This window comes from Girardinichthys multiradiatus, chromosome 5 (genome assembly GCF_021462225.1).
Source record: "Girardinichthys multiradiatus isolate DD_20200921_A chromosome 5, DD_fGirMul_XY1, whole genome shotgun sequence".
In the NCBI taxonomy this organism is placed as follows: domain Eukaryota; kingdom Metazoa; phylum Chordata; class Actinopteri; order Cyprinodontiformes; family Goodeidae; genus Girardinichthys; species Girardinichthys multiradiatus.
The window spans coordinates 27,819,966-27,847,070 of NC_061798.1; the positions used below are offsets into that span (position 1 = coordinate 27,819,966).

The window sequence follows — 27,105 nt, forward strand, 5'->3', positions numbered from 1 at the left end:
CTCCCAGTGAGTCATAAGCAACTGGTTTTAATGTTGATGTGTAACCATCACCTAGACTTCAGAGCTGTTATTTTAGTTGGTTATACGACTCTTTTTCTAAGTTAGAAATGTACTCCATAGGTGTTAAATTACCAATCTGGCTACTGGCTACATGCAACACTAAAACTGAGGCAACTCAAATATCAAATCTTTTTTCAGTATTTGGAGGAAACTAGGTGTGATGTCTGCAGTTCCAGTCACATGTTAGGTAATTTCTATCCAACATCACACTGCTACAGTAGAGAATTAAACATTTCACTACATTTACTTTCTTTAAATATAGGACTTAATTTACAGATTAATAAAGAATTGGTTTATTTACACAACATGGCACCGTATTCTAAAAGGTGTGCACATGCTAGTTTACCCTGTTATGTGTATACTTTTTGATTTAATCCTTTTTGTTTTTGAGTAACTCTGCTGCTCCTTTCCTGTGGCTGAATAGACGTGGAAAGGGGCGGAGAAAGCCACTGTGGTGACCTGCAAATTGGTTCATACCTCAACTCAGGACCATGGGAGAGAAATGGGACTTGCTTATGATAGTTTTAGTTAAGTTTTTCTGTGTTTGACCATTTTATTGTCTGTGTAGACTGATGAGCCACTATTTACTCCTTCTGTTTTAGTCAGGAGGTCTATTTTGTTAGAGTTGGTGTTTTCCAGTTTTTTGAGTAGTTTGACCTCTTTTATGGGTCCAATATCTTGATTTTTGTATAATTTATCCAAATTAGTTTTTCTGACTTAAATAAAAAACCCTTTTATTTGCACTTTAAATCTGTGCCAGACTGTCCTTTACTGCTCGACCCGCCACACTAGGGCTAAAATAATTAATCGGATTGATCAGACTATTGAAATAAGCGGCAATTAATTTAGTAATCAAATAATCGTTAACTGGAGTATACAGACTCTAAAACATGCCATTTGCTGAAAAAACAACCCTCTCAGTAGCAGTTAGACCAAAACTGTAGAAAAGAATATGTAAATTTTGCATTTAAGATGAAAAACTTTGTAAATATGCTCCATCCAGAACTCAAGTAGCATAGCTTTAGCTTCTCCTTGAACAAATTTTGTAAAAATTCTCCTATTAAGCACCTTTGGCTATCCGATTATTGAGTAATTGTTAGTTGCAATCAGAGGAAATGGTTCAGACATTTAAAGGAAATCGAGACTATTCACACCTTAAAAAAAAAAAAAACTAGATAGGGTATCGCTGCATCACTTTTGTTCAGACTGTATCTGCAACAAAGTACTTTGAAGAAATTTTGCAGAAAATTACATAAAAATTAAACACTTAACTGAATTGATTTGAAAATTTTGTGGTATCTTAAGATGATGGGAAAAAAGACATCCCGAACCTCTTTTACTGCATAGTCAACTGCTTTGGTCCACTGGTCAAATCTCTGATTGATAGTTTATGCTGCTGGTTGTGCAAGTTAAAACATATGCTAGAAAGATGTTGACTGTCAGGTATTTCAGATCATCCCATTTGGTAGTGATGGGGACTAAACCACGTCACCTCTGCAGGATGGTGATACAGTATTTTAATCTCTCAGCAAACCACCACCCTGCCCAGAATTTACTTGGAAGAATTTCATATCGGGTAAAGAGAATGAGTAATAAGGAGGAAGGTTATAATAAAGTACACATTTTGTACTTCAGATACTTCAATGATGAGAAGAAGCTGTATTCTATGAGCTTTCAGTGCATTTTGGGTTAGAATAACACTGCCCTAAACAGGTAAAGCAGTAAAACTGTCCAGTTAATCTCCTTTCAGTCAAACTTTATTCATTTTGTCAAAACAAAAATAAATCCTGAACAGATGAAAGATGTAATCATTTCCCTCCTCTTCCTCTCCTCAATCAGCTCTCTAAGTATGGCTTACCAGGACTCATCCGGGAGTGAAAGTGAGAGAGCAAATAAATGCAAAACGGAAAAGTCAGTGAGCTTTGAAGCTCTTCACAGCTGAGGTGAGAACTGTGTCTTCAACCGTTTCCAGGTTTAACCCGTTGTTGTGACAGGCCATTAGCAGAGATTCATATTAATTTGCATTTTCTATAGATTACTCTTCCTCCAGTTCTTATTCAAAACTAGATTATCACACAAAAAGCCGCACTGAAGAAAACTAGTCATCATTCAGATCCGATTAAATTTGTTAATAAATTAATCAGCTATTAGACCCCCGCTACCCTGCTGTCTCAACCTGTTATTAAAAAAAAAACATCAACAAAAAAAAAAAACACATACAGAAAATTTCCAGCATTCTGTTTTTCACCACCTTCCTGAGCTGTGAAGCGAAGGTCGCCTCATCTTTACAGTGAACACCAAAGGTGGAGTGTGTTACAATGTACTGTCTGAAGTGACCTCAGCGCTGACAGACATGCGACATCCGAGAGTCCGAAACAGTGTAAGGACCAATAAAAGAGGCAGGTTAGAACTTTCAAAACACACACGTTGACCTTGACTAAATACAAACGTATAAAAATGGTTCTGTTGCAAATATGAACAGATATACTGGACAATTACTCTTGTAGGGAAAAGAAAAGCAACATTAAACCTCAGCTTTCAGTCCAGTGAATCTGATTGGCTGATGAGATGGTGGTAATGCATATTGATTATTTTTTTTTTTCTTATTTTATTTCTTTTAAATCACACCTTGGCAAGCTAAACAGTTCACTAGCACACCAACACATGGGCGTGAAGGCCGATGAAGTGAGTCCTGTTTGCTCTCCGAGGTCACCATCGATTGTCTTCAGTTTAGTGGATGAAGATATAAGGGCAGGGCCTGCCTCACGTGCGTCTGGCTTTTTGTCTCTTGGCTTGACGTTTAGCTTCCTCTAAAGCAGCGGAGTCGGTGCTGGTCTGAGCCATGCTCCTCACTCCCTGGACGCGACTCACAAGCTGCAGCAGGAGGGGAATCACCTGCAGAAAACAGTGTTTCATTGGATCTATGCAACGAATTTTAGGCTCAATAAGAAAATAAAGACTTATTAACAGCAATCTGACATCCAGACTGGAGTTCAATCTTGTTGATGAAGACTATTCCAACAAAAAAAACTTGTTGCATTACTGTCAAATTAATATTTTCTCTTTGGCTGAAAACGTTATATTAACAGCAAATCGTTGGATTAATGAGTTTATTATATTTAAAAAAAACATTATTTGTTACAACAACCCGCACCTGCATCGTAATTTAAAGCTCATTACTAAATCTTATTAACAGTAGAGAAGCACATCATCAATGTTTTTAAAATAGTTGCAAAAAAGGTCCCAAAGTATTCGATAACTTCCTCCACTCTAAAAGTTTAACTGATTTATTTTCCTTGTAAATATAAAGGCCTTATGGGTAAGATCCGCTTAGAGTAACTTGTCAAGGGGAATAAAATAATTTTTATTGAAAGCCTCTAAAAAGTAGACACAAAGCTGTACTCAAATGTAGTTTAGATCACCAGATGTTTAGAGTACAAGTCCCCTTAGAAACAATCAAGAGTTAATGTTATTCCAATGATATTAAGTCAACTTCCCAATTTCAAAATCATCTGTAGTTATTTTTTGTCAATATTCTATGTAGTGCTGTTCTTTTTCGAGGATTGCCATATATTTTTCAAGTAAATATTTTAAATTTAAAATCTCACAGTTCACTATAAATTCATGGCACATGTTTTTTTTTATAGTGGGCAGGCTTTAAATATGAAACCTGGATAATCCAAGGACAGGAAGAAAAGCAAGACATGAAGGAGGGAAAGCAGGACCCGAGGAAGGACAGAAACGTGGGAAGGAATGGAAAAAGGATGGAGGGAAGGAAGGGACAAAAGAAAGGGAGGAAGTAAAGGACGAAAGGAAGAACACAAGAAACGAAGGGATGTCAGACACAAGTGAGGAAAGAAGGAAAGACAGACAGACGAGGAGGGAATGAAAGGAAGACATGAGGAAGGATGGAGGGATACAATGGAAGAACAAGAAAGGAAAGAGGGAAAGAAAGAAAGTAGGACTTGAAAAAGGAAGAAAAAAAGGACACAAGGGAAAAGAAATAGTTAGGAGATGAGGAGGGAAGAAGGGTAAGGAACTAAGAAAGGAGGAAAGAAGACATTGTAAAAAGAAAGGAAGTAAAGTAGAAATGGTAAGGAGGGAGAACGGAAGAAACAAATTATCTGATGAAGGACAATGTTTAGACAATGGGAATAAAGTCTGTAAATACGACTATTTTTCCATCGTCTTAGTTTCTTTGTCTATAATAATTCAAACCTGGAAAACACTAAAATCATATTCCAGACTTTTCAAGACTTCACAGAAACCATGTTTTTCCACATAATTACTATTTCAGCTTAATTCTTTATTTATAGTTCATGTTATTTGTTGATTCCCCTTCTAACTTATTCTTTTTATGCTGGTACTGTGTTTTATAAATCAGAGACTCCTGGATTTCCTGTGTTTGTATCCTCTGTGATGAAGTACTAGTGCTGCTCTCTTCTGTGCCATCACCAAATAAACTGATTCCAATACAACATTAAGACATCTAAAGGTGGAGAAAATCCACTTGTATATATGATGCCTGGATGAGGTTAAGTTTGACGGTACCTTCTCATGGTTGTACGCCGCCAACAGCAGGAGTAACGTGAGAGGCAGAGCGATGTAGGAGCCTTGTGCAACATCCTGGTCGGGAACTTTACGCTGCAGAAAATAAGACGAGCGATAAGAGAAACCAAAGAGCAACGGGCAAATCAAAACTGTTTCCCTGTCAAACATTAAAAAGACTGGAAATTTAAAGTTTTGTTTTTCCGTTTCTTACAGCGGGGTTAAAGGTGAGGGAGACGTGCTTGTGGTATCCAGTGGAGGTGAAGGAGACCTGAGGCAGAGTGAAATCGTACTGGGAGCGGGACAGGGTGGAGTAGAGCATGAGCACATAGCTCTACAGAAAACAAAAAGACAGACAGGTTATCCAGATAATAAACAGCATGACGCATACATGTGAGCACTAGCTAAATCCAATGTGTTGCATTGATGCTTAGGGTTTAGTTGATACCTCGCCATCCCTATCCAGAGGGGGGAAGTGGAAAAAGAGGGACTGTCCAAGAGAGACGCTGTTGATCGGATTGTCCAGATTGTCGCTCTTGTATAGTTTTACCTAGAAATAAAGGAAATAATTATTTGTGGGCTTTTAATGATGCATTTGAACTGTTCTGTATTAAATGGTAAAACAGAAAATCTGAATTTGGTGCAAATGTTCTCCGTCTTCTCTGCAGAATTGGATGAGTTTTCTTAAACTGGTTGTTTTCCTGGCACTGACCCCATCTTTAAATTTAAAACACAGTTTCAATAAGGTCAGGTTAGTTGAAGCCAACCAATACCAGCTTTGATTTGTGTATTGGCATCAATGTCCAGTTGGAACAACCATCCGTGTCCATGTTACAGACCTGAACTGTTACCCTCAGATGAAAGGTCACTGGTCACTGGTGTTTTACCTCAACCAAGCCTGCCATGGACTGCAGCTGCTGGAACACCAGTTCACAGTGAAGCAATTTTTAACAACATAAACTGAGATGTTGCTGACTAAGAAAACAGTGTCGCTCAAAATTCAACACCTTCAAGCTTGACTGAAATTTGCAGCTACCCACAGACAAGAAAAACTAAAACCGTTAGTTGTCGCAATGACAGGTATAGGTTCGGGAGAGTCAGCGTGAGGCTTTCCAGCGTGTAGCTGTACTGCTGCCAGTGGTACTGGTGCAAAGTTGGTGGAACAATGAAGGACTATCACATTTAATAACATCACCTGAAACCAGTATTCCAACAGGACAATGATCCCAAACAGACTTCATGACAGGTTTTGTGATGAATAAACCAGGCTTACATTAAGCTTCTGGAAAGACACTTCCTAAAGCACCAACCTCAGCCCTATTGAACGTTTATGCAGTAGACTTAAAAGTCGAGTGAATTCCAGGAAATAAACAAAAGACAAATAAACCCTACTGATTCTGATGAGGAGGGTGGTCAAACATCCAGTCAGTATTATGTCAGAGGAATGTTAGCTGCAACAAAAGAATATGACATATCTCCAACTTCCTAAGAGACAGCTGACCAAATATTAGTGGGGTGGGGGTATGTATAAATTTGACTCTGCTTGTAGATTACTGTAGATTATCAGTCATCCAGAGGAGAGAAAAAGCCTAGCTGCCGTCTGTTAAGCTCTGACACGGTGTGAATTTGTGAAAATACAAAACAAATTCAACCTCATCGATTTTGTTTTAAATTGCTGAATATTATGTTTTCACTCAATCCATCCCAAAAAAGTTAAAAAAGGCAACATTAAAAATCCAAAATATTACATTCATGTCCATGATGAGACCAAAACATCAGGGATTACAGGTCATACCGAGAGTGTTGGGAGATGTTCAGGAGACGTGATGATGTTTCCGCTGAGGTCGAACTGATTGATCTGCCTGAAGGCGATGATGTTGACCCCTTCAATGTCACTGCTGCCGACCTGATAGGAAACTCACAGCTTAATGTAATAATACAACCTCTGCCTGCCTTAACAAAAAGAAACAAAAAGTGAACTGAGGAGAACCTTTTGTTAAAGTCACATGGTGCCTTAATAACAGAATTAAAGAGGAATTAAAGCATTTCCTGCCTCGCGAGAGAGATTAGTCCGGCTGCTGCATCTCAGACGAGATGAAATTATCAAATGAGAGGTTAGAATTTGGTTGGGGAGCGGATTAGCCCTGCTTTTGTTCGCCGTATAGAAAAGGGCCCATGTGATGAGGCTCATATCAGTCACAATCACAAGGTTCTCACAGTTATTCCAACAATTCAATTACCAAAGTTTTACATACCATTCTCTAACTTTCTTTGTACAACTGTGATTTAACAAAGAAATTAATAAGTAAAAAATATTACATAATAAGCTCAACTCAACTCTGGAAACTTTTAGAACCTAAGGGTGGAAGCAGAGTGCAATAAAAACTCAGCGCTACCTTCTAAAATGCAGTCTGGGATGAAAACATTTGAAAATAAAAGAAACTTAAAGACCCTGGAACAGCCAAGTTATCCTGGCTGCTGCTAAAGTCTCAAACAGCTGAATTCAACTTTTTATGAGCCTAAAGCGTCCACTAGGATTAGGTGCTACAGAACTTTCTACATTGTACCTTGTAAAAACAGATAAACTCTACCTAAATTAGGAGTAAGATACTAGAACTTAGCAGTATTTACCTTATGTTACAACTAACTGCTTATATTGGACAATTATCAGGTCCACTATACCAAAGTGGGTGTATTTCTCAAGCAGAAATCTGCAAAGTAAGTTGCACCCACTGCGCTGTCAAGAATGACAACTTAAAACCATCGTCTTAATTAATGCTAATAAAAATCCTCTATTTCACTAGTCCTAACGAAGCAGAAGTTTTCGGCAAAAACCAAACAGGTACTTTTTAAACAGAGTATGTGGCAGCTGAAGGTATGGAGCATTTGTACTGAGGGTTGGCGTGAACTTCAGCCAATCAGGTGAAGCCAATCTTGTTACATGCACAACAGGACCCACTTTAATTTACTAAAATCACATAAAAAATATCAATGTTCATTCTGTTTTGGGACATTGAGACAAAGCTTGTTTTTGGTTGACAGAGATCACGTCACGGCACCAATAAGAATATGAACTGTCACCTTTATAAGAGCACAAAATAGAATGTAAACAATCTGAAGTTTATATTGAGAATTATATATATAGTTTATATTAAGTGCCACCTAAAGCATGAAAAAATAAATAAAGCCTTCATTATTTAGATATTTACATGAACAGATCCTGACTATTTAGAAATCAGATCTGATTAGAAACAGGAAACAAGCAAAAATAGGTTCAATTATGACTGAATCTCCAAAAGAAAAACTTTCAATTTCACACATTTTATTTAACTGTAATTAGTGGAGACTAGGATTTCCATGTACCACATAAATGGCATATTTCTTAATGTCGATACGTACTACTGATGAGTTTATCTGCTTTAAAATATATTCATGTCAATATTAACGTTATCTACACAAACATAAGAGCTCGCAGCACTTCGATACATGCGGGCGCAGCGTGAAGCAATCAAATGTGGGTCTAAATGGCTCCATTTAAACCTATTCACTGGAAGATGTGCTTTGAGCCGCCTAAAAAAGATTTCGGTGGGCTTTGTTTACACTTTGCTCATGAACCCTTGGGTGTTGTCTCTTCAGCTGCTCATCATGCATGCCGCTATGTGGTTTACAACTAAACCTTACATCGTTCGTTTATTGTTGCCTGACTTAAAACACCGCCACACTTTAGACCTAGGGTGTCCAACACAAAGGACCAACAATCACTATTAGTTTTAATAAATAAGCTTTTGGTTTTCTGTTTAATTTCACAGTGAATAAGACCGTATCGATCCAGCGACTTTTAAACAAAAGAAGACTCTGCTGCACCCAAATCTGCTTTTAATTAATTTGTTAAACTTAGCTACATAAAGCTAAATAAAGAGTGACCCCAGTTCCCTTTTAATTGCTGAGAAAAGGCTAAATTGATTTCTGTTTTTTTTTTTTTTTTTTAAAGAGCCCAAAACTAGCAAAAAAAAAAAAAAAACCTGCAAACTGGATGCCTTTTAAAGCTTTGGATATCAAATGATTTACACACCTATTCTAAAAAATATGGCAACTTTATTTGTTTGATTAAAATATTGCATGCTTAGTGTTGATCAGGTAAAAAACTAAATAAGATAGATCAAAAAAATGATCTTTTGACTAAATATTAGTTGATGGAGTATAGTCGACATCATCAACTACCTCAACCTGTTGCAGCAGACCTGTTATGTATGAATTACCAAATAACTTTTCCAGAAGTCATTAAACCATAGAAATACAAACAATTAAAGTGAAAATCGTTCTTGATAAGTGTTAGTCTGTTATCGGGCAGCACCTGGTGGTGATATCGCACCAAGATTTTGCCAACCACTTTGTTTGGCCCAATGCAGAATAAGGGTTGCATGACATCAAGAAATAATGTTTGCAATACTTTTTAAAGCTGAAATGACAATACTAGCTGTCAATGCTAATGCATATTTTGCACAAGTAACAGGTTTTGTTTTTTACTGTCCCCATAGCAACACATCTGAATACAGCTCCATGTGCTAGTAGGGCTGCAAACATCCTTGGGTTGGGGTTAGTGTACAGTTTCATGGTTGCTTCTTTACGATGCATATATCCACCAATCATTCTCCGTTGTTAAAAAGCTGATGATTTGTTCTGGATGTTGGGACCTACCTCTATAGCTCTGTGTTGAGGCAATGCCCTCTCTATGTGGTCGTTGCCCTCAGCTCGAAGCTGTATCAGATATTTGCATCCCGGCTGAAAAAAAAAACAACACAAACATTTAGTCATGCTAGGTGTTAAACAAAAACAGCCTAAAAGCTAAGGCGCAGATAAAACACAGCAAGAGAGTGTTTCAAGCCAGTCCTTTACGCCTGGCTCAAATACCACCTACACATTATATTTAGCAAGGTCAATTCTCAGCGTGTTTGCACCTGGAGGATGTGATAATTCAATTTCCCCCCTTAGGTCTAAAACCTTCTCTCACCAGCAGACCCCTGAGTCTGAATCGACCCTCCTCATCGGTTACGGTATCCTCACTGTACAGGCTGCAGTCTCCCTGACCCACTGCCTCCACAGCCACATCTCTCTCCGCGTCGCCGCTCAGGGACTGCACCGCTCCGTAGCAGCTGTGGACAACAGCACAACAACACACATGAAGAACAGGTAGTTTGACAACTTTCTGAAGAGGCAGTGAAGTACCGTGACGTGTAAAGGTATTCACACCCCTTGAACCTGTGCATTTGGACATGTCACAGCCACAAGATTTGATCTGATAAACCAGCACAACCAGGAGAGCATATTGGAAATTGGAAGGAAAACAACACATGGGTTTAAAATATTTTTACAAATAAAAATCTGAAAAGTGTGGAGAGCATTTGGAGTTAATACTTTTAGGACCACCTTCCATTGCAATCACAGCTTCAGGTCTATTCTGGTATGTTTTCACTAGCTTTTAATATGTACAATTTTTTTTCCAAACAGCTCAGTCTCAATCAGATTGAATGGAGAGCATGTTTTAACATCAATTTATACATGAAGTTTTGACAAAGACTCTAAATTGGATTTCAATCTGGACTTCGATTGGGCCAGTCTAGGTGATGAATATGCTTGGATCTAAACTATTTATTTCTAGCTCCGTCTGTGTCTTTAGGTTCGCTGTCCCGCTGGAAGGTGAACCTCCAAACCAACCTCTTAATGGTTTTCTTCCAGGATTGCCCTGTATTTAGCTCAATCAGTCTTCCTATCCACTGCTGCCAACGTCCTTACCCCTGCTGAATAAAAGCATCCCCACAGCATGATGCTGCTACCACCGTGTTTCACTGTGGGACTGGTATATTCAGGGTGTTGTGCAGTGTTAGTTTTCCACCACAGATAGGGGTTTGAATTTAGGTCTTGTCTGACCAGAGCACCTCTTTCATGGGCTTGCTGTGTCCTCTAAATGTTTGTTGGAGACACAGCAAGGTGGCGTCTGGTGGTTTTCTTTCAACAGTGACCTGCTTCTTGTCAATCTTTTACAAACAGCAGATGCATGATTGAGATTCTCTCAACTAAGCTGTGCATCTCTGCAGCTCCTCCAGATTTACCATGGGCCTTTTGACTGCTTCTCTAATTGATGTTCTACTCCCTCAGCCTGTCAGCTCAGTAGGTTTTGCAGTTGGGCCATAGTCTTTCCAATGTCAGATGATTGATTGAACATTGCTCGGTTAGATCCTAAAAGCCAGGGGGTTGTGTTTCATAACCTAACTCTGCTTTAAACTTCTCCACAACTTCATCCCTGACCTGCTGGCTGTGTTTATTGGTCTTCATGATGCTGTTTGTTCACTAACAAACCTCTGAGGCCGTCTCAGAACAGCTGCATTTATACTGAAGTTGAATTAAACACAGGAAGACTCCATTTACTTATTAGGTGACTTGTGAAGAGTTATGTTGACTGTACTTTAGAAGGGATCGCATCACACTTCACACTGAACTGCATTCTGTTGGTCACATAAGATCCTAATAAAATACTGAATTAACATGACAAAAACATGAATGTTTCAGCAACGCTCTGTATAATTAGGCGTGTGTACCTGTAAGCAGTCTTGGTGCCAGTTATATTGATGCTCAGGTTTTGACCCTCCTCCACTGTGATCATCTGAGACGTCGGCTCAAAGCGGAACTCCTTCATCATCGGCTTGAAGTAGTATTGGCCTGGACTCTGGAGAGAAAAGCAAGGTTATTGCAAACTGAGAAAAAAAAGAGACTTGACGTTACTTTCCGAGCTGCTTTCTCACCAAGTTATTAAAGGTGAGAAGACCTGTGTCCTGGGTCAGAAGGTTGGAACGGAAATGTCCTCCACTCAGAGACAGAAGCACGCCAGACAGCGGCTGTCCATCCTCTGATAATATCTGCAGGAAAGAATATTTTTTTAAAATACTCAAATTCTTCAATCTTTTACAGAGAAAAAATGTTCCCTGAAGCATAAAGAAATTGTGGACAGTGTGTGTGTAATCAGGCTGGCGATTGAATTTTGTGTCACAGATGTTGTATATAAGAGAGGATGTTCAAGTGAAGGATAAACAAGGGCACAGAACTATGTGAAAATGGTGTGGAACTGACGTAAAAGCAATTTATCATTTAATCAGAAAGGGAGACTAATGCTAATTTGTGCAAGATTCTAACGGACACAGCAGATAATTATGGATCCTTTTTAACAAAGGCAGGATAAAGGCCGAGAGCCCAGAGTGAAAAACAAAACGGTCCGAACAGTCTGTGAGTGATCTTTTCTCTCAATTACTCTTTCAGAAGCAACAACGCAGGAGTTTCTCATTCTGACATTTTCATTTTCACCTAAAACTAGCAGCATCAGTCCAGGGTTGTTTAGATGAAAACACAGGCTGAGTGGTGGGAGCGTGAAAGGGGCTTGTGATCCCTTAGATGCAACACTGTTTCAACACGTGTGCAGACGATTGTCACAGGTACCTTAAAGGTGACACCAGCCAGCGCAAACGCCTTGAAGTCTCCCGGGGTTCCCTCGACCGGACTCAGGACGAACCCTTCCTTACTGGCGCTGATGTCGTACAGCCGGTCGCTGTGGAGAGGGCCCACGCTGGCAGAAACAGGAAGAGAAATAAGTGGATAGAGAAGCAAGACTGAATCTCTACATTTAACACCTAGACTCATGAGCCTAGAATGCACAAGAGGTAAAGGTTCCTTTACCTCTAGAGATAAACACAGAAAATGGCAGCAAGTTTTACTGAAGAAACTCCCAGAAACAGCTGCTTTGTCATTTTCCCATAAGATGAGGTTAGGTACACACAACACAACTTCTACATCCGAGCTGCACTTTCAAGTGGATCATTTTCAATATTTGACTGTTGTTGTCGGCAGTAATGGTGGAAACAAAATAGTGAATGAGCTGAACATTTGTTTTTAGCCTGAAAGCTTTTAAATATCTGGCTTTTAGCAAGTTTTAGTGAGTTAAGTTTAAGGCTTCTAGTATAAAGGCCTTGAATAGACAATTATGTTATGATTAACCATTATTAATTTCATTGCTTAATAACTTAAGTTATTTAGTGCTTAAGGACATTTAACTTAAATAATAAATTAAGTAATTAAGCACTTAGGAACTTAATTTTAACTAAAGCCATAACTTTAGTGCCAACTAACTTATTTTATTAGTCAGTTACTAACTTAATTTTTTCATGTTATTTTATAATTAAAGTGCTTAATAGTGTCCAATAGCAGCTTGCTAAGTTTAACAATAAGTTAATGCTTAATAACATTAACGTTACTAATGCCTAGTAAGTTAATAGGTGCTCAATATTCTTAACTTCCTAACTTAAGTGCTTACAAACCTAGCAACTTACCAAGAGCCCAACTTATATTTAACTTACTTAATAACTTACGTGCTTTGTAACCTACATTAAATCTTACTTGATAACTTAAGCTCTTACTAACTAAAGTTAAGCAGTTAAGTTATAAAGAGCTCAAAAACAATAATTAAGCGCTTAACTGAGATGTAACCTTATTGAGCGTTACTAAGGGTATATTAAAAGTTATTAAATGCGCAATAAGTTTAACTTAAGCATTAGTATAGTTAAAAATTATAACTTGTATAGCCAGTTATTTTTTGCCTAGTAACATGTATTGAAGTTATTAATGTGTTAATAAGTGCTTGCTAACTTAAATGCAACTTTCTTATCTTGAGCTTTTAGTAAGTTAATAACTCCACTTCTATTAGGCTCTTAATAATAAGTAATTAAGCACTTCATAAGTGTATTTATTTTTAAGTGCTTATTAATACCTAATAAAAAGTAATTAAATACCTAATAATTTAATCAACTTGCTTAACAGCTTAAGCTCTTAGTCAAATAACTAATCTGGGGGGTTTCGCAACCTTATGAAAAATCTGGACATACTCAAGAAATGTCTGTAAATTAAATCCATGTTCTTTGTTTTGTTTTGTTAATACTTGGATTGCTTTTAGAATATTAGAAAGTCACTTTATCACTTTTAAAATTTTGAGTCCAAAATTTTACTTCAAACAGCTTTAGCTCAGACTTTCCAAACTCGCATTCCCACATCTTTTCCCGTTTATCATGTTTCTCTACTCTTAAAAACACCCAATTTGAATAAATAAGCCAGCATTTCAGTTCAATGGTTACATTAAACTCCTCAAACGTTACCATGGAATTTATATCCATAACTACATTATTTGATCTTTCACTATTAGCTGGATGTCTGGATTTGGGAGCATAATGTCTTGCTTTATGCGTGGTTGCAACATTGCACATATCCTCTGATGACAATAAACATCCAGAGGGCCCCATCAGAGCCGAACACAAGGCGTTACCATCAATGTGAGTCCATCAGTTTCCAAGCGAAACCCAAAGGCAGCATTGGAACAAAGTCCTGAACATCCTCACTGAAATTTTAATGCAGACCATTTATCTGTCTGGATTTTAATACCTGTAGGCTCCCATCTCATTAGTGGCCACAGTAATGAGCGCCACTGAAGCTCCTCTCTCTGTGATGGATATTTCCACACCTTGGAGCCCCGGAGACACTCTGCCCTCTAAGAAGAGGCCTGCACGCCCAACGATGTCCACCAGCCGACCGGGGCATGATTCTGTCGAGAGGGATGGAAATCAAGAGAGAGATTTTTCCTCATCCAGTCAAAGGTTTTGACAAAGCTACATGTTCATAATTAATGTGCCTCCTAATTTTAGACCTGTTCAGTAAATGTAGGAATTCATTTCAGTGTGTAAGAAATCTCCTACCTCCTGTTATAGTTGCCTCCACTTCAGGGGGGTAGAACAGCAGCTCCTTGGAGGAGGGTGTGACTGTGACCTTTTCACCAGCCCTGCACAGCCACATACAAAATATTAGCTCAGTGCATCACAGACTGGCTTATTTGTTTTCCACAAGAAGTCTGATCTAGAGGTTATTTTGAATGGATGTTAGGAATTTCAATTTTGTAAAATTATAGGCCGCCCACGATGCATGTGTGCAACGTGGAGACAATAAAACATTGAGAACAACAGCGTTAAATTATGTGTGCTCGTGTTGGTGATTGTGCATATTGTGGCCGAGACAGTTTCTTCATCACATGCCTCCATACATGCATCGCTGCACACTAAGGGAAGCTGAAAGTGAATTTGTCTTGACATCGTTGATGTCATTAAAAACCAAATCTACACAGAAACATGTCAGGAACCTGGCAGCAAGAACTAAAATCTCTACATTTCATCAGGGTTTGTTGTCAGATTTGTTAGGGTTTAGTCTTCAGTCTTGTCACGTTTGGATTTCAGATTAATATGAAGCTTCCACCTGCTGAGTCTGATTTTTCTCACAGAAGATATAGTTAACAAGTGTTTAGATAATTCTGTCAGAACTAGAAATTTGTCTCCAGTCACATATTAACAAAAAACACTAAACTTTGAGATTTCTCTTTCTGAGGTAACAGAAAAAAAAAAAAGAACAAAAGATACATTAAAAGTGAACCCAATCACTGAGAGAGCAGTTACGATCATCCCTAAATGTATTGTGTAAACAGACCTGGCCCAGTAGGAGAACTCATAGTGAAACGGGCCTGTCAGTTCATCTGCCTTTTCCTGGATGGGAGGTCTGTCGTCTCTGGCACCCCCCTGCTCCTCGGCTGCTCGTCGCTCTCGTTCCTGCCGGCGCAGCTGAATCTCCTGCAGCTGCTGCTCCTGCCTCTGCTCCTCCAGGCTGCGCAGGGGACCCAGCACCAGAGCCGGCTCGCTCTCAATGGAGGATCTGAGTGGGGACGGGACCATTATTGGATGATTAGACAGCTAGGAACGTGCAAAGCGAAAACAGAAGATGGATTTACTTGATGGTGACAGTGACGTCCAGCATCTTGTCCGTGGTGATGAGGCCCGTCATGTGATGACGCACTGCAGTGAGGGTCAGGATGCTGGGGGCTGAGCTGTTGGAACCATAATAAGAAACATCAGGGGACGTTTGCATACAAGCTATCAAATAAATAGGAACAGCATGTCGTTACTTACGTATCGTAGGTGTAGAAGTCCTGCTCAAACTGATGGCAGGAGCGGGGGGTGACTTTGTAAACACCTGGACAAGCCATTTTTATGTGATTAATCACTTTGTTCCAGTTTTATATTTAGCCAAGTCTGACACAAACCTTTTGGGTCAAAACTCTGCTCTGCAACTATGCACGAGGGAAAGCTTTGCGAGGCTGTGAAATTTTCCTCAATGTGCTAATTAACAATATGTTTATGTAAAGAGAGGTCCGGAGACTGAAACTCACCAGGTTTGGAGAGGCAGAAACGATTGACTCCTTTGGAGAGATTGTAGATGCCGACGTTCTCGGGTTTGCTGCCATCTTGGAAGAATTCCTGCACAGAGCACACGGTCGGTCAGAAAGCCGCCATCATAAAAACACCGGGAGAGGGCTCAGATTGCTGTATACCGACCAAAGTGATGGCGTGGGAGAGGGAGCAGCGCAGGATGTAGCCGATCTGTCTGAACTCGACGCCTAAGATATCAGAGTCCAGAACCTCCACTTCCAGGGATTTATGCTTCCAGCACCACTCTTCATGAGAAATACCCACTGGGAGCAGAAACAGTTGGAGAAAATAACTTAAATAACTATTAAAATAGGGGTTAAAAAAAGTCCTAAGAAGTATCTTGTCTGTGCTCCCTGAAGGGATCTTTAAGAAAAGCTTAAGAACATTAAGTACCACAGCAGTCAGGGCTGCCAACTCTAAACAGGGAACAGATACCTCAGAGATGCTGTGTGTGCAGACAGCTTGCAGGCAAATAACAGAATGTACACTGTATGCTGAACGGGATTATAGATGTATAGAGCAGCAGAAGGCACAGAGGCGCCGTCTGTGCGATAACATGTCTGGTATTTTAAGACAGTTATGATCTAGAGGTGTTAATTACAAATTGATTTCACAATAATTAGCCATAGAGTTATTTTTAAATAGTGCTATGCATGGGACTACGTTACAAACAATGCCAGGGTGACACTGAGTAAAAAAAAAGATCTATTTTTCTCTAAAGCAGTGTAAATACATGAGGGAAATCATTCCTTGATCCACAGCTTATTTTTGAAGTTTGTTTACATACAAGAAATGAACAGCCTATAATTTTATGTTAATTTTATTTTATTTTATGAAGAATATCACAATAAAACCTATATGTAAAAGTGATCTTTCAGTGACATAAGCACAGTGCTGTGGGGGAAAAAATAAAATCGCCTCCTACAGATTCCTTCCGTCTTTGCTTTTACTGTCAATCACACTCAGTATTTCAGATCAAATTCATTTTAATAGCCGACACTTAACTGGCCCAATGTGAAAAAGTAATTGCTCTTCCTGCCAAGGAAACAAAGGAGTGTCTAAAAAGAATAAGTTTTGGAGTTGAAAGTAACTCTTCAGACCTTAGGTTAAAGCTTTGTGTTGCTTAGCAGCAGCCAATAAACTTAAAGGATTTAAAGTTTCTCTACAGCAGAGTGAGCTAGCATCCCTCCTGAGATGTCAGCAAACCAGACAACTACAAGACACATCCTGGTAACGCCTTGTTCCCTACTAAAACTTTCTTTATAATGTACTCTTTAAGAGAGAGAGAAACCTACAAATTCAGCAGAAGATTGAATACTTTTCTCCTCAGTGTAAATAATGATTAATAATTGTATATAACCTTTGTATTTTCCAGGCAAAACGTCGTCAAAGTTGAAGCTAAGGATGTCAGTGCTGCCAGACAAAGCCACCGTCCTCCTCTCGCCCTGCCGACTCACAGGTTGCAGGGTCACGGACAGATCGTCGCAGGAAGCTGAAAGGAACCAATCAACAACAAAGGTAACTCAGATAGAAACATAAATAAACAGGGATAAACGTTTATCAGTGTAAGGCTGACAAAGAATCTGTATTGAGAGTTAACTAAGTGAGAGGTTACCTAGACAGTAAACTTTGCCTGAGACAGAAGCCATGAACTGGGTGAAAAGGAGGTCTGTGAGGGGGCGGTCTATGAGCGAGACCTCCAGGGCCTGAGGCTGAAGAGCGAGGCCTGCTTTGACCTCAGCTTCAGGGAGAGATACCTAAACACACACAGAAATAAATCATGGCAAGTTAACCAATTGTAAGCTAACTTTTACAACTGGGAAATATCTGAGTGTAATTTCCACAACAGAATGACACTAATGGTACAAGATAGTTTATTTCTCCCTATGATTTTCTACAAACACAAAAATAACTCAAGCGGCTCTGTTCTTCACTTGTAAAAGTTTATCTCTGTTTTAAAACCTAAAAATACAAGTTGGTAAAGTTTCTACATGTTTGTGCCAGACATCTACTCAGTTCTCTTCCCAGATTTTCGTTAATTGATTAATTACTATTTAAATGATTAAGCGCCAAAGCAGGGATGGTTTGGGATATTTCTGAGAAATCTAAAAGAAATCTACATGAGACTCACATGGACGCTGTAGTTCCCAGGTTTGGCCTGAAAGCAGAAGGTCCCCAGAGGGTCCGAATCGGTGGTCCAGCTGAGAGCCTTGTCTTGGCCCCGGTGGGTCAGACTGACCTTGTAGCGACTCTGATGCTTCATGCCCTCAGGCAGGCGGCTGATGGAGATCTGGCCACAAACACTGAACCTGTGTTCAAACGACATCAGCAATTTAAAAGGCTTCTCTGGGACATGAAGCACATCCAGCTTACCTCATTTAATTTAGAAAACTGTGCACGCACCCTGCTGTGATGATATCAGGAAGTTGAGGAGTGTTGGGGGCAATCTTCACTGTGATTGTCTCAAAGAACATGAGCTCCTTGTTGACACGGATGGTGTAGACACCGGCCGTCATGTTCTCCAAGCGGAAGGAGCCGTCCTCTTTACTGACAACTGCGGGAACAACCGGAAGAAGGATGATGCAGTGTAAGAATGTGTTTACAATATATTGTCTGGTACAACCATGGTCCCAGACACTACCATCGAGGTCTTTTTCTTTTTATGCTGATTCTTTAAGCTGTTTCAATGGATTCAAGCAGTCTTTAAAAGTGCAAATTAAGACTGTCCAAAGATATTTTTTGTGTGTCACCTGGGATGGTTTCTCATATGAGAAATAGGGTCACAACCTAGGTGACATGCCCTCGGGGGCGCCACAAAAGAAGAGTCATCTGTCAGATGTGCCTTGAATAAGGCTTCCTCTGCTTAATTTGCATGTCCAGTCAATGGAGAGTAAAATATTTTGCACAGTGTAGGTTTGAAAGAAATTATGGTCATACACTGCAGGTGGGAAATGATACTGAAGTTTGTGTACAATTCACAGGCTTCTAATTTGGCACTAAATTAAAAGGAATATGTCTGATTTCCGTGTGCATAACAGAAAACCAAAGCAAAGCACTGCCAAGCACTGCAACGTATGGACTGAGACCAGGTCCTGTAGAGCAGTCCCACAGCATAATCTTCTGTGTACCAAAGGTGACGAAACAAAGTCAGACAAGTACTGTTCTCCTGGAAACTGTTAAACTCAGAACAATCTACTGGAGAGGCAGGATTCGTCACCAGAGAAGATGTCTCCACTGCTACAGAGTCCATTAGTCCCATGTTTTACACCACAGCATCTGTCGCTTCACATTGCACTTGGTGGTTTAATGTTGGGATGCAGCTGCTCCGCCATGGAAACCCATTCCATGAAGCCCACTAAGCACTCTTCCTGAGCTAATCTTAAGGCCAAATGAAGTTTGGAGGTCTGTAGCTACTGACACTGCAGAGAGTTGGTGACCTCTGCGTATTATGTGACCCCAGTCAGTGATTTTACGTGGTCTCCCACTTCTTCGGAGAGTTCCTGTCATTCCCAGTTGCTTCCACTTTGTTATGATGCCACTAACAGTGACAAAACGTTTGGCAGTATAGTGTTTTTTATCACAAGGAAAAATGATAAAAAATGCAAATATTGTGACCTTTTCGACACCGATACTAATGCTTACCCTTGATCTGATTGTTGAGCGAGACGGTAGCATCAGGCACACCCTCCCCGTCTGCGCTGTTGAGGACTCGGCCCGTCACAGAAAAGCCCATCACACGGAAGATGGGCTGAACACAGAGCAGAAAAAACAGCATTACAGTGCTTGCTTTAGCACAATATTGACATTCGTAAATGTCAGTGCTGAATAAGCTCTGGTGAATTGCCTCTACTAAATACCAAAGAGGGATTGGAGATTGTTTTCAGCATTCAACGGTCACAAGTCAAGTCGTAGATTAATGACTCATGTTATTAATCTACAACTTGATGCTAAAGCACAAATTAACCAACATGGATGTTTCCTTTCGCTGCCTAACTCTTTCCTAATCAATTCACAAAGCAAAACAAAACCAAAAAGAAGAGTTTGCGGTTGTCTTTTACCTGGAGTTTTAAGCTGTTGTGTTCCACCTTGAAATTCATTCTAGAGGGAGCAACATCGAAAGTGATCCTTTCCCCTCTGTAGAAAGGCACCTGCCGAGGAAGGAGGAGGAAAGATGGAGGGAAACAAATCCAGTCATTTTAGAATTTTTTTGTTCTTTAGTAAAATCTTTTTTATTATTATCGTTTGTATTATTTGTTCATGCTGTGTTTTATTATAAAATCTTGCTGCAGAAACGAGCAGCTAGCTGAGTGTGAGAAGGGCTGGGTGGTTATACAACATAACAGAGTCTTAAGTCAGCCTCATTCTTTATTATAAAAATTGAGCATGTGGGATGTGGTGCCATCTAGTGTCTTCAATTGCAAACATCTGAAAATACATGGCCTTCCTTCCGGAAAATGACGCTGAAAAGAAAAGATCACACTACATGATACTTCAATGTGAGTGATTAAACATTACATTCTGTTCTCGTAGTGTGAACTTGATGAGAAACAGTCCAGATTTTAACCGTGAAGGTATACATAAACCTCATCTAGACACAAGTCAAGTCCATACGAAGACCTGATTAAAACCTTTTTATTACCTGTCAATTTAGACCAAACAAAACTGCCTGGTCCGAAGGTGCCGAAAGTTTAGACTTAGAGCTAAAATTGTATAAGATCCACAATAAAAGTTTCATTCAGGAAAAAATGTTAAAAGCATAAACTCAACCTTCAAGACAGCTTTATTTAATTCACTATGCCTACATTTCATCTTCCATAAAAAAGCTCACTGGAAAGTAACTTTTAAATGCATAGTTTTGCATTCAGCTGATAAAAAGCAAGGGTCTTTAGTAGAGAAAAAGAGGGGGGAAAGTGCATTAGTTGTTGCTAACTGTCTTTTCAGCAAAAATAAGCCTAAAAAAATGATTTCTTTGTTGAGGCCCCTGCACTCGTTTGGGCTCCTATCTTTATATCTGCCAGATGTGTGCCCCAAACGCCACCTAGAGGTACTGCTTTAAGCAAACTACACAATTAAAATCGACTTCTTTACAATGCTGAACAGACCGTTTCGTTTTAATCCTCCTTCATTGATGAGTTTATCAGCTTTGACTCGCCTCAGTAATAAGGCTCTGTGCCTGCTGTTTGCAAAGAGAAAAAAACTGAAGAACTTACAACAGTGTACTCGCCGCTGGCCAGCGAAGGAAAAGTAAAGGTGCCATCGTTCCTCGACTGGGTGCTGCACAGGTAGACGAGGGAGCTGTCCTCATGATCCGCTCCGTCTACCGGGGACGTGTTACAGCCACTGATGTCCTGGAAATTTCATTAAATTAGCAGTTTCATCCACTAAGTGCCACTTTATAATCACCGTAATCTTAAAGGTTACGATTATAAAACCAAACGTTCACGATGAATTTATGGCAGATGTTTCTACAGAGTTTAGGCTTTAAATATGGAGCCAGGAATACCACAGACAGGAGATGGATAAATCAATGGAAGGTGGAACAGATGGACAAAGGGAAGGACCGATGGACGGAAGGATGGAAAAATAAATTGCTAAATCAACAACTGTTAGAAGGATGAAAGGACAAACAAATGGACAGACATACCGATCCACTGTTGGATGGATGCGTTAACTGACAGACAAACAAGTGGATTGGTGGACAAATGGATGAATGGATGAAAAGGAATTTTTATAACATTAAAGGAAAGAAGCTACACATTTTAGATTAGTTTTGTAAGACAAGAACTTTATGATCCAGTATCGCTCCTCTGTTTGTTGGAAACATGCAAAATAGTTTTGGTTTACCTCTCTCGTGACCGTGGCCGAGTACAGCAGGAAGGTGACCTCCTTCATGGGCTCTCCATCACTGCGAACCTCCCCAGAGACATCGTAGCCTCCAACCACCAGATGCTCGGTGGCCAGAGCGTTGGCATTGGAGACGTGCACAGCGGTCTTACTCTACATGTGAACAGGAAAGGTTGCTGCGTTAGGCTGCATGAAGGAGTAGAACAACTGCCCTAAAAGGGACAGCGTGATTAGTCCTGGAGATCATTAGTAAAAACCATGCTGACCTGAGAAGGAACCTTATCAGCTCAGCAAGTACGTGAATAAGGAAGCATTTTCCCCCCAAGTGATGCAGAATTAAAAAGAACCTTTAGACACTGAAGGAGCATTAACTAAGCAGGGATATATATTCTAATGTGATATGCATAATGCTAATGTATATAGCTGATCTAATGTTGGATCACAGTGTTTTTCAGTTCAAAATTACACCGATTTACTCAAAATTTCAAGATATTTCCAGCACTTTTTAAAACATCTGGACAATTTAGGAAGAAAGCATTTACCTAGTTGACTTAATCCTGTGATCCAGTTGTACTTGGAAGTCCTCTGAATGGGAAATTTCAACTGGAACGCCGACAAAAGTCGGACTTACAAGTCGGAAAGTCAGAGAAACACAACCATACCGGACTTCCGATTTCAAGATGGCTGCCTCTCGCATCAAAAGTGAGTAAAACCTTTCTTACTTTGACTGTTTTTAGCAGTTCTTTATTATTTATGTAAGATTTAGTCAGTTCAGTACACATACTACTTATTAGTGTTTATAAGATGAGATGTTTCAAGGCTGTTTATTTGAAAGAAATGCTTTATAGTGACCATATAGAGCAATGAAGAATATGAGCGTCCATGTTTGTTCCGACTTTCAGACAAGCAGGTAACTGGAATACTATCGTCTCGGAGATGACGTTACTCTGACTTTCCAGCTGTTCTGGGCTAAATGGAACTCAGCATAATATCTGAATGTTTCACCAATCAAGAAACACAATGACGAAACAGGCTTCTGGTCTGGCTAATTACCTGCTGTTTTGGTAGTATGCACCGATTTAGATCAGCTCCACTAATTGTTTCTTTAACGAACAAATTACCGCTCCACCTGGATTTAAACAAAATGTATAAAAATATTATATTCTTATTCAGAAATGATAAAATTTAATTTTCTGAAGATAACATTTAGAGTGTAAACTGTACACAATGTGTTGTTGCACATTTTCGAGTAATTACTGCTCTGGAAAGAATTAACAAAAAGCTCAGTTTTTGGCCCACTTTTTAGCTTAAACCACATCGTGTTCTGGTCCAGATTTCCACAGGTTTGCTTAATTATGCAGTTGGTACACCACATCATCTTCAATTCAGTTGTCCAGATATCTGGTGTCTAAAGCTACGTAGTTTTTAATGTCAGGGCTCATGTTCAATGGAAAGAAAAAAAAAAATGGACAATTGTCTTTTCTACAGTGGCCGGATCTTTGATTTACTGTGACGATTTGAATCTAAGGTGGCAAACTTTGCAAAGTCAAAATGTCTTGGTGCTTATTCTTAATATTGACACAACAAAAATACCATCAGAGCCTACGCACAGTGCAAATCTAACACTGATTTTCTAACACATTTGCATCCAAAAAGCTGTCCTCACGAGATGCAGCCATTAATAAAAACCATAACTTTCTGCTTGATTAAATGACAGAACCAACAAACAGAAGGTCATACGTTTCCAATGAAGATGTGAGTCCCTGCATCAAATATACCAACCTTCTCCAGAGACCAAGAGGGATGGGAGGCTGTGATATCATAACTTCCAGGCAGCACTTTGAAGAAGGTGTACCTGCATTAACAAGAAAGAAAAAGATGAAGTCTTTCAGTTCATTTAGCCTGCAGGATTTCTGCAGAGGTATTTGTGTAACACCTTATTAAACAGAGCGAGTTGGGGGCACTTACTTTCCTCCAGGCTGTGTGAAAACACTCTGGAGTTTCTCTTCTGATCCCGCTTGGCTCAGTTTGACTTCAACTCCAGCGGGGCCCAGTAGGTGGCCCTTACTCAGAACCTAGGCAGTCGTATTACACGGGGGGGAACAAAATATTAAAACGTGAGCTAAACTAGCAGCAGTACTGAAGCCGCACCAAACAATCATGCCTGTGGAGCATTAGCTTCACAAAGACCAAAAACAGCCAGTAAATACAGATGTATTACCTAGGTGTGTGTCCTGCTGCTTGTCTTATTTCCTAAACCTTCGGAAATCACACTTTCTGAACACATTCTACTCCCTCACCAAGTCTCCAGAAGAAGGCCTCCATCATGGCTTTGAACTAAAATAGTTTTATTCCACAAACGGTGATTTGAAGTTGTTAAAACCATCCAGTGTTTATGACCTCAAAGCTGCTATAACTAAAAAGAATATTTGGATGCATGTCAATCATTGTTTAATGGTGCACTTGAATGGGAGTGATCTTATTCTGATAGTAAATTTTTATTGAATTACTTGTTGAGTTTTTCTGCTTAAAGCTTCATGTCTTAAAAACATCTGCTTGCAGATGGAAAGATATTATCTATTGTTACAAAACTATTCCTCTGAAAACTTAAAAAATGGACCTTAAAAAATACCCACTTCCATTTTGGACCCGATTGTCTAACAGGCCACAAACATACATTTTGGTGATCTGGGTCTGATGACATCACAATGGGTCCAGATTCTTGGAGCTGCCCTACACTGACTGACAAGAGACATGACAGACTGAGAAACTCTCAGAACTACGAAGAAGCCCAACGAAATTCATCAAGCCTGATCGAAACGTTTCCGTTTCAGAACTGTTGCTTTCACCAAACTTTTTATTGTTTGATACATTTTAGTTTTGTATAAATCAAGGAGGTTAGGAACTAGGGACCTATGCTTTGATGCATAAACGGACATGATGTTGCAACCCTGTTCAGTTGTTGTCACCTCTACCTGCAGCACATTGTTCTATTGGGAAAGTTTGGGTTTGAGGGTTAGAAGGGAGTAAGGGAAAACTATAGAAGTAGCCAGCATAGGAACTGGAAGGTCAGAGCCTAAGGAAAAACTGCAAATCTATATTAGACCAGAAAAAAACCTTATGAATATACCTAACACTGCTTCTGCTATTATAACAAAATGTGAAAGTTACAGGTTTAAACTCTTTATTTGCAGTTCTGGCAGATTGTATCTTAGTAAACCAGTTGCATTCACAGTGCTGCACAACGTGTATTTGTGAACATGCTCCTTTAGTGCTTGAACACAGAACATACAGAGAAAGACACCAGCTGGTACTGCTACTAATGATTAACACCACAGAAATTACCAGATCTCGCTGGTTTTCCATCTTACAACTACAACACGATTAAGTCGGGTGTGTTCTGACTTCCGCGGCAAATACAATGCAGCACAAGAAAGAAAATCTCAACGAGCTGAAATGGTGACATCCCAGGTATGTGAAAGGACCAATAATGAGATTAAGGTGGAGAATACCAAACCATTAACAGTTGCCATAAGAAAGAAAGGGTTGAGGATTTAGAACAGGGACTATAGCAGGCAGGAACCAGCCACCAGAATCAAGATCTCTTACAATCCAAAGTCTTTTTAGAGTGGTTTGTCTGTTTTGGCCCTAAGTACACCTCAGAGGTCACCTCTTATTAAAATTGTAATCATCAATATGTCTGCAGTGGTAAACACAATCATTACTTTTGTGTTTTAAATGAAATTAGATCATTTTGTACTTCTCTACTTACAACATGTGTTTTAATATCATGAAAGTACCATGTTGACACAAAGTTATAATGTCAGGATCTCATACTGGCACATGCAGAGAATACATTATCATTATTGTTACTATTATCACCATCGATTTCAAGATTCTGGCTGCAGAAGTGTTTCAGAGACCATCTGACTTTCAGTCTGTACATGCAGAGAAAATGAAGGTAGATCAGGAATTTAGCTTCTGTTGACAGATATTTACCTGTTCAGTGAAATAATGGTAATCTTATGGGATTTAATGGTTTATTCATACAGTTACATTCAAATTTTCTCTTTCAGTTATCATGACGTATCATTCCTTTTAATACACTGTTTTTAAAATACAAAAAGTCTTACCGTCCCTGAGACCGAGAATCCTGTAAAAACAAAATTGATGTCTTCTTCTTTGGTGCAGACGTCACTGACTCCATCCACATGCAGGTCCACACTGGTTGGCTCTGTTGACAGTAAACACCAAGAACCAACAGCAAGACTAACTGTCATATACATGCATAGAGCCTGCAGACCATCTGTAGTTATAAATCAGTGCACCTCTTACCAAAGCTCCAGCCGAGAGGAGGCTCAATCTTCAAAACAAAGTCTCCCTACGTTTCAGAAAGACAAGTGTCAGCTTTACAATGTCTGTTACAGAAATGTTCAATCAGAAACTGTGTCCTGAGGAGGTCTGTTACCTTGTCATAGAGGGGGATCATGAAGTACCCATTGATTGGAGCGCAGTCAGTCTGATACTTTAAGGAGCCTTGTTTGGTGTACAGTTTAATCTGGGAACCAAACAGGACACAGAAACAGAATTTAATATGTGTTAGACTTTATTTTGGGGTTGTAATGGCATTGAGATTTTTTTTAAACTTAGTTGGGTGTTTATAAACTCAAGGTTGATTTTTCAGGTTTGAATGACCGTGTGTTTAAATCCTCTGGAGGCTTGAATGAGGCAGGATTAGGAGTAGCGTTTAAAGTCTTCCTCATCTACTCTGACAGATATTAGGATTAGAAGTGGCTGCCACGTGGAGAACGTGGACAAGAATGTACTATTTATTTTACATAAAACATTTAAAACAAAACTCAAGGACAGAAAACAAAGCGAAACAGATCCCGTATGTAGCTAAATCATCATCAAACTACATTTATTATATAATAATATATTTCTGAAAAATAAACAGGCACTCTTCTCATGGAGAGAGTGTTGTTAATGTGTTTTTATTCACTCATTCAAGCAGAAAGTTCCTCCTAACATTTGGTTTACTACGATAAACCAGCTAACAGCTAGCGGGTAGCTTATCTCACCTCGATCAGGGAGTAGTTGATTTCAACGTCGGATTTCACAAAACCACCACAAGCCACCACGATGTCGTCTGATGAGCCGGCCAGGACCTGAGTATAGATGACGCAGAAGAAGAACCAAAAAGATCCTACATCTGCTCGGATCGTAATTCTCAACATTTTGACAGACCGATCAGAGCCTCCCAGCACGCTGCCTCCGGTTCCGCACCAGCTGAGCTAACGCTGTCAGTCAG

At 39.5% G+C, this 27,105-nt stretch overlaps 1 protein-coding gene across 1 annotated transcript; it reads right to left on the reverse strand.

Annotated features, from left to right (window-relative positions):
• Positions 1-1,799: 1,799 nt before the first annotated feature.
• On the reverse strand, positions 1,800-27,102 carry nomo (nodal modulator). Its single transcript, XM_047365219.1, has 31 exons — positions 26,876-27,102; positions 26,263-26,352; positions 26,130-26,175; positions 25,928-26,028; positions 23,763-23,869; positions 23,577-23,649; positions 21,795-21,947; positions 21,161-21,298; positions 20,009-20,098; positions 19,593-19,698; positions 18,354-18,504; positions 18,082-18,259; positions 17,566-17,707; positions 17,311-17,442; positions 16,077-16,213; positions 15,911-15,998; positions 15,651-15,714; positions 15,473-15,568; positions 15,175-15,396; positions 14,397-14,479; positions 14,086-14,245; positions 12,097-12,223; positions 11,409-11,522; positions 11,205-11,332; positions 9,620-9,761; positions 9,307-9,390; positions 6,404-6,514; positions 5,057-5,158; positions 4,823-4,942; positions 4,612-4,704; positions 1,800-2,955 (listed from the first exon to the last, which is right to left on the reverse strand). The coding sequence occupies exons 1-31, from the start codon at positions 27,029-27,031 to the stop codon at positions 2,824-2,826; spliced, it is 3,666 nt and encodes a 1,221-aa protein (XP_047221175.1). The 5' UTR covers positions 27,032-27,102; the 3' UTR covers positions 1,800-2,823.
• Between the last annotated feature and the right edge of the window lie 3 nt (positions 27,103-27,105).

Excerpts from the sequence above, each read along its gene's own strand:
- nomo (XM_047365219.1), bottom strand. The coding sequence starts at position 27,031 with ATGTTGAGAATTACGATCCGAGCAGATGTAGGATCTTTTTGGTTCTTC. Across the intron at positions 15,569-15,650 it reads GACTTCTACACCTACGATAC|CTCAGCCCCCAGCATCCTGA; the intron begins GTAAGTAACGAC and ends TGGTTCCAACAG. Across the intron at positions 4,943-5,056 it reads CTCTGGATAGGGATGGCGAG|AGCTATGTGCTCATGCTCTA; the intron begins GTATCAACTAAA and ends TGTTTTCTGTAG.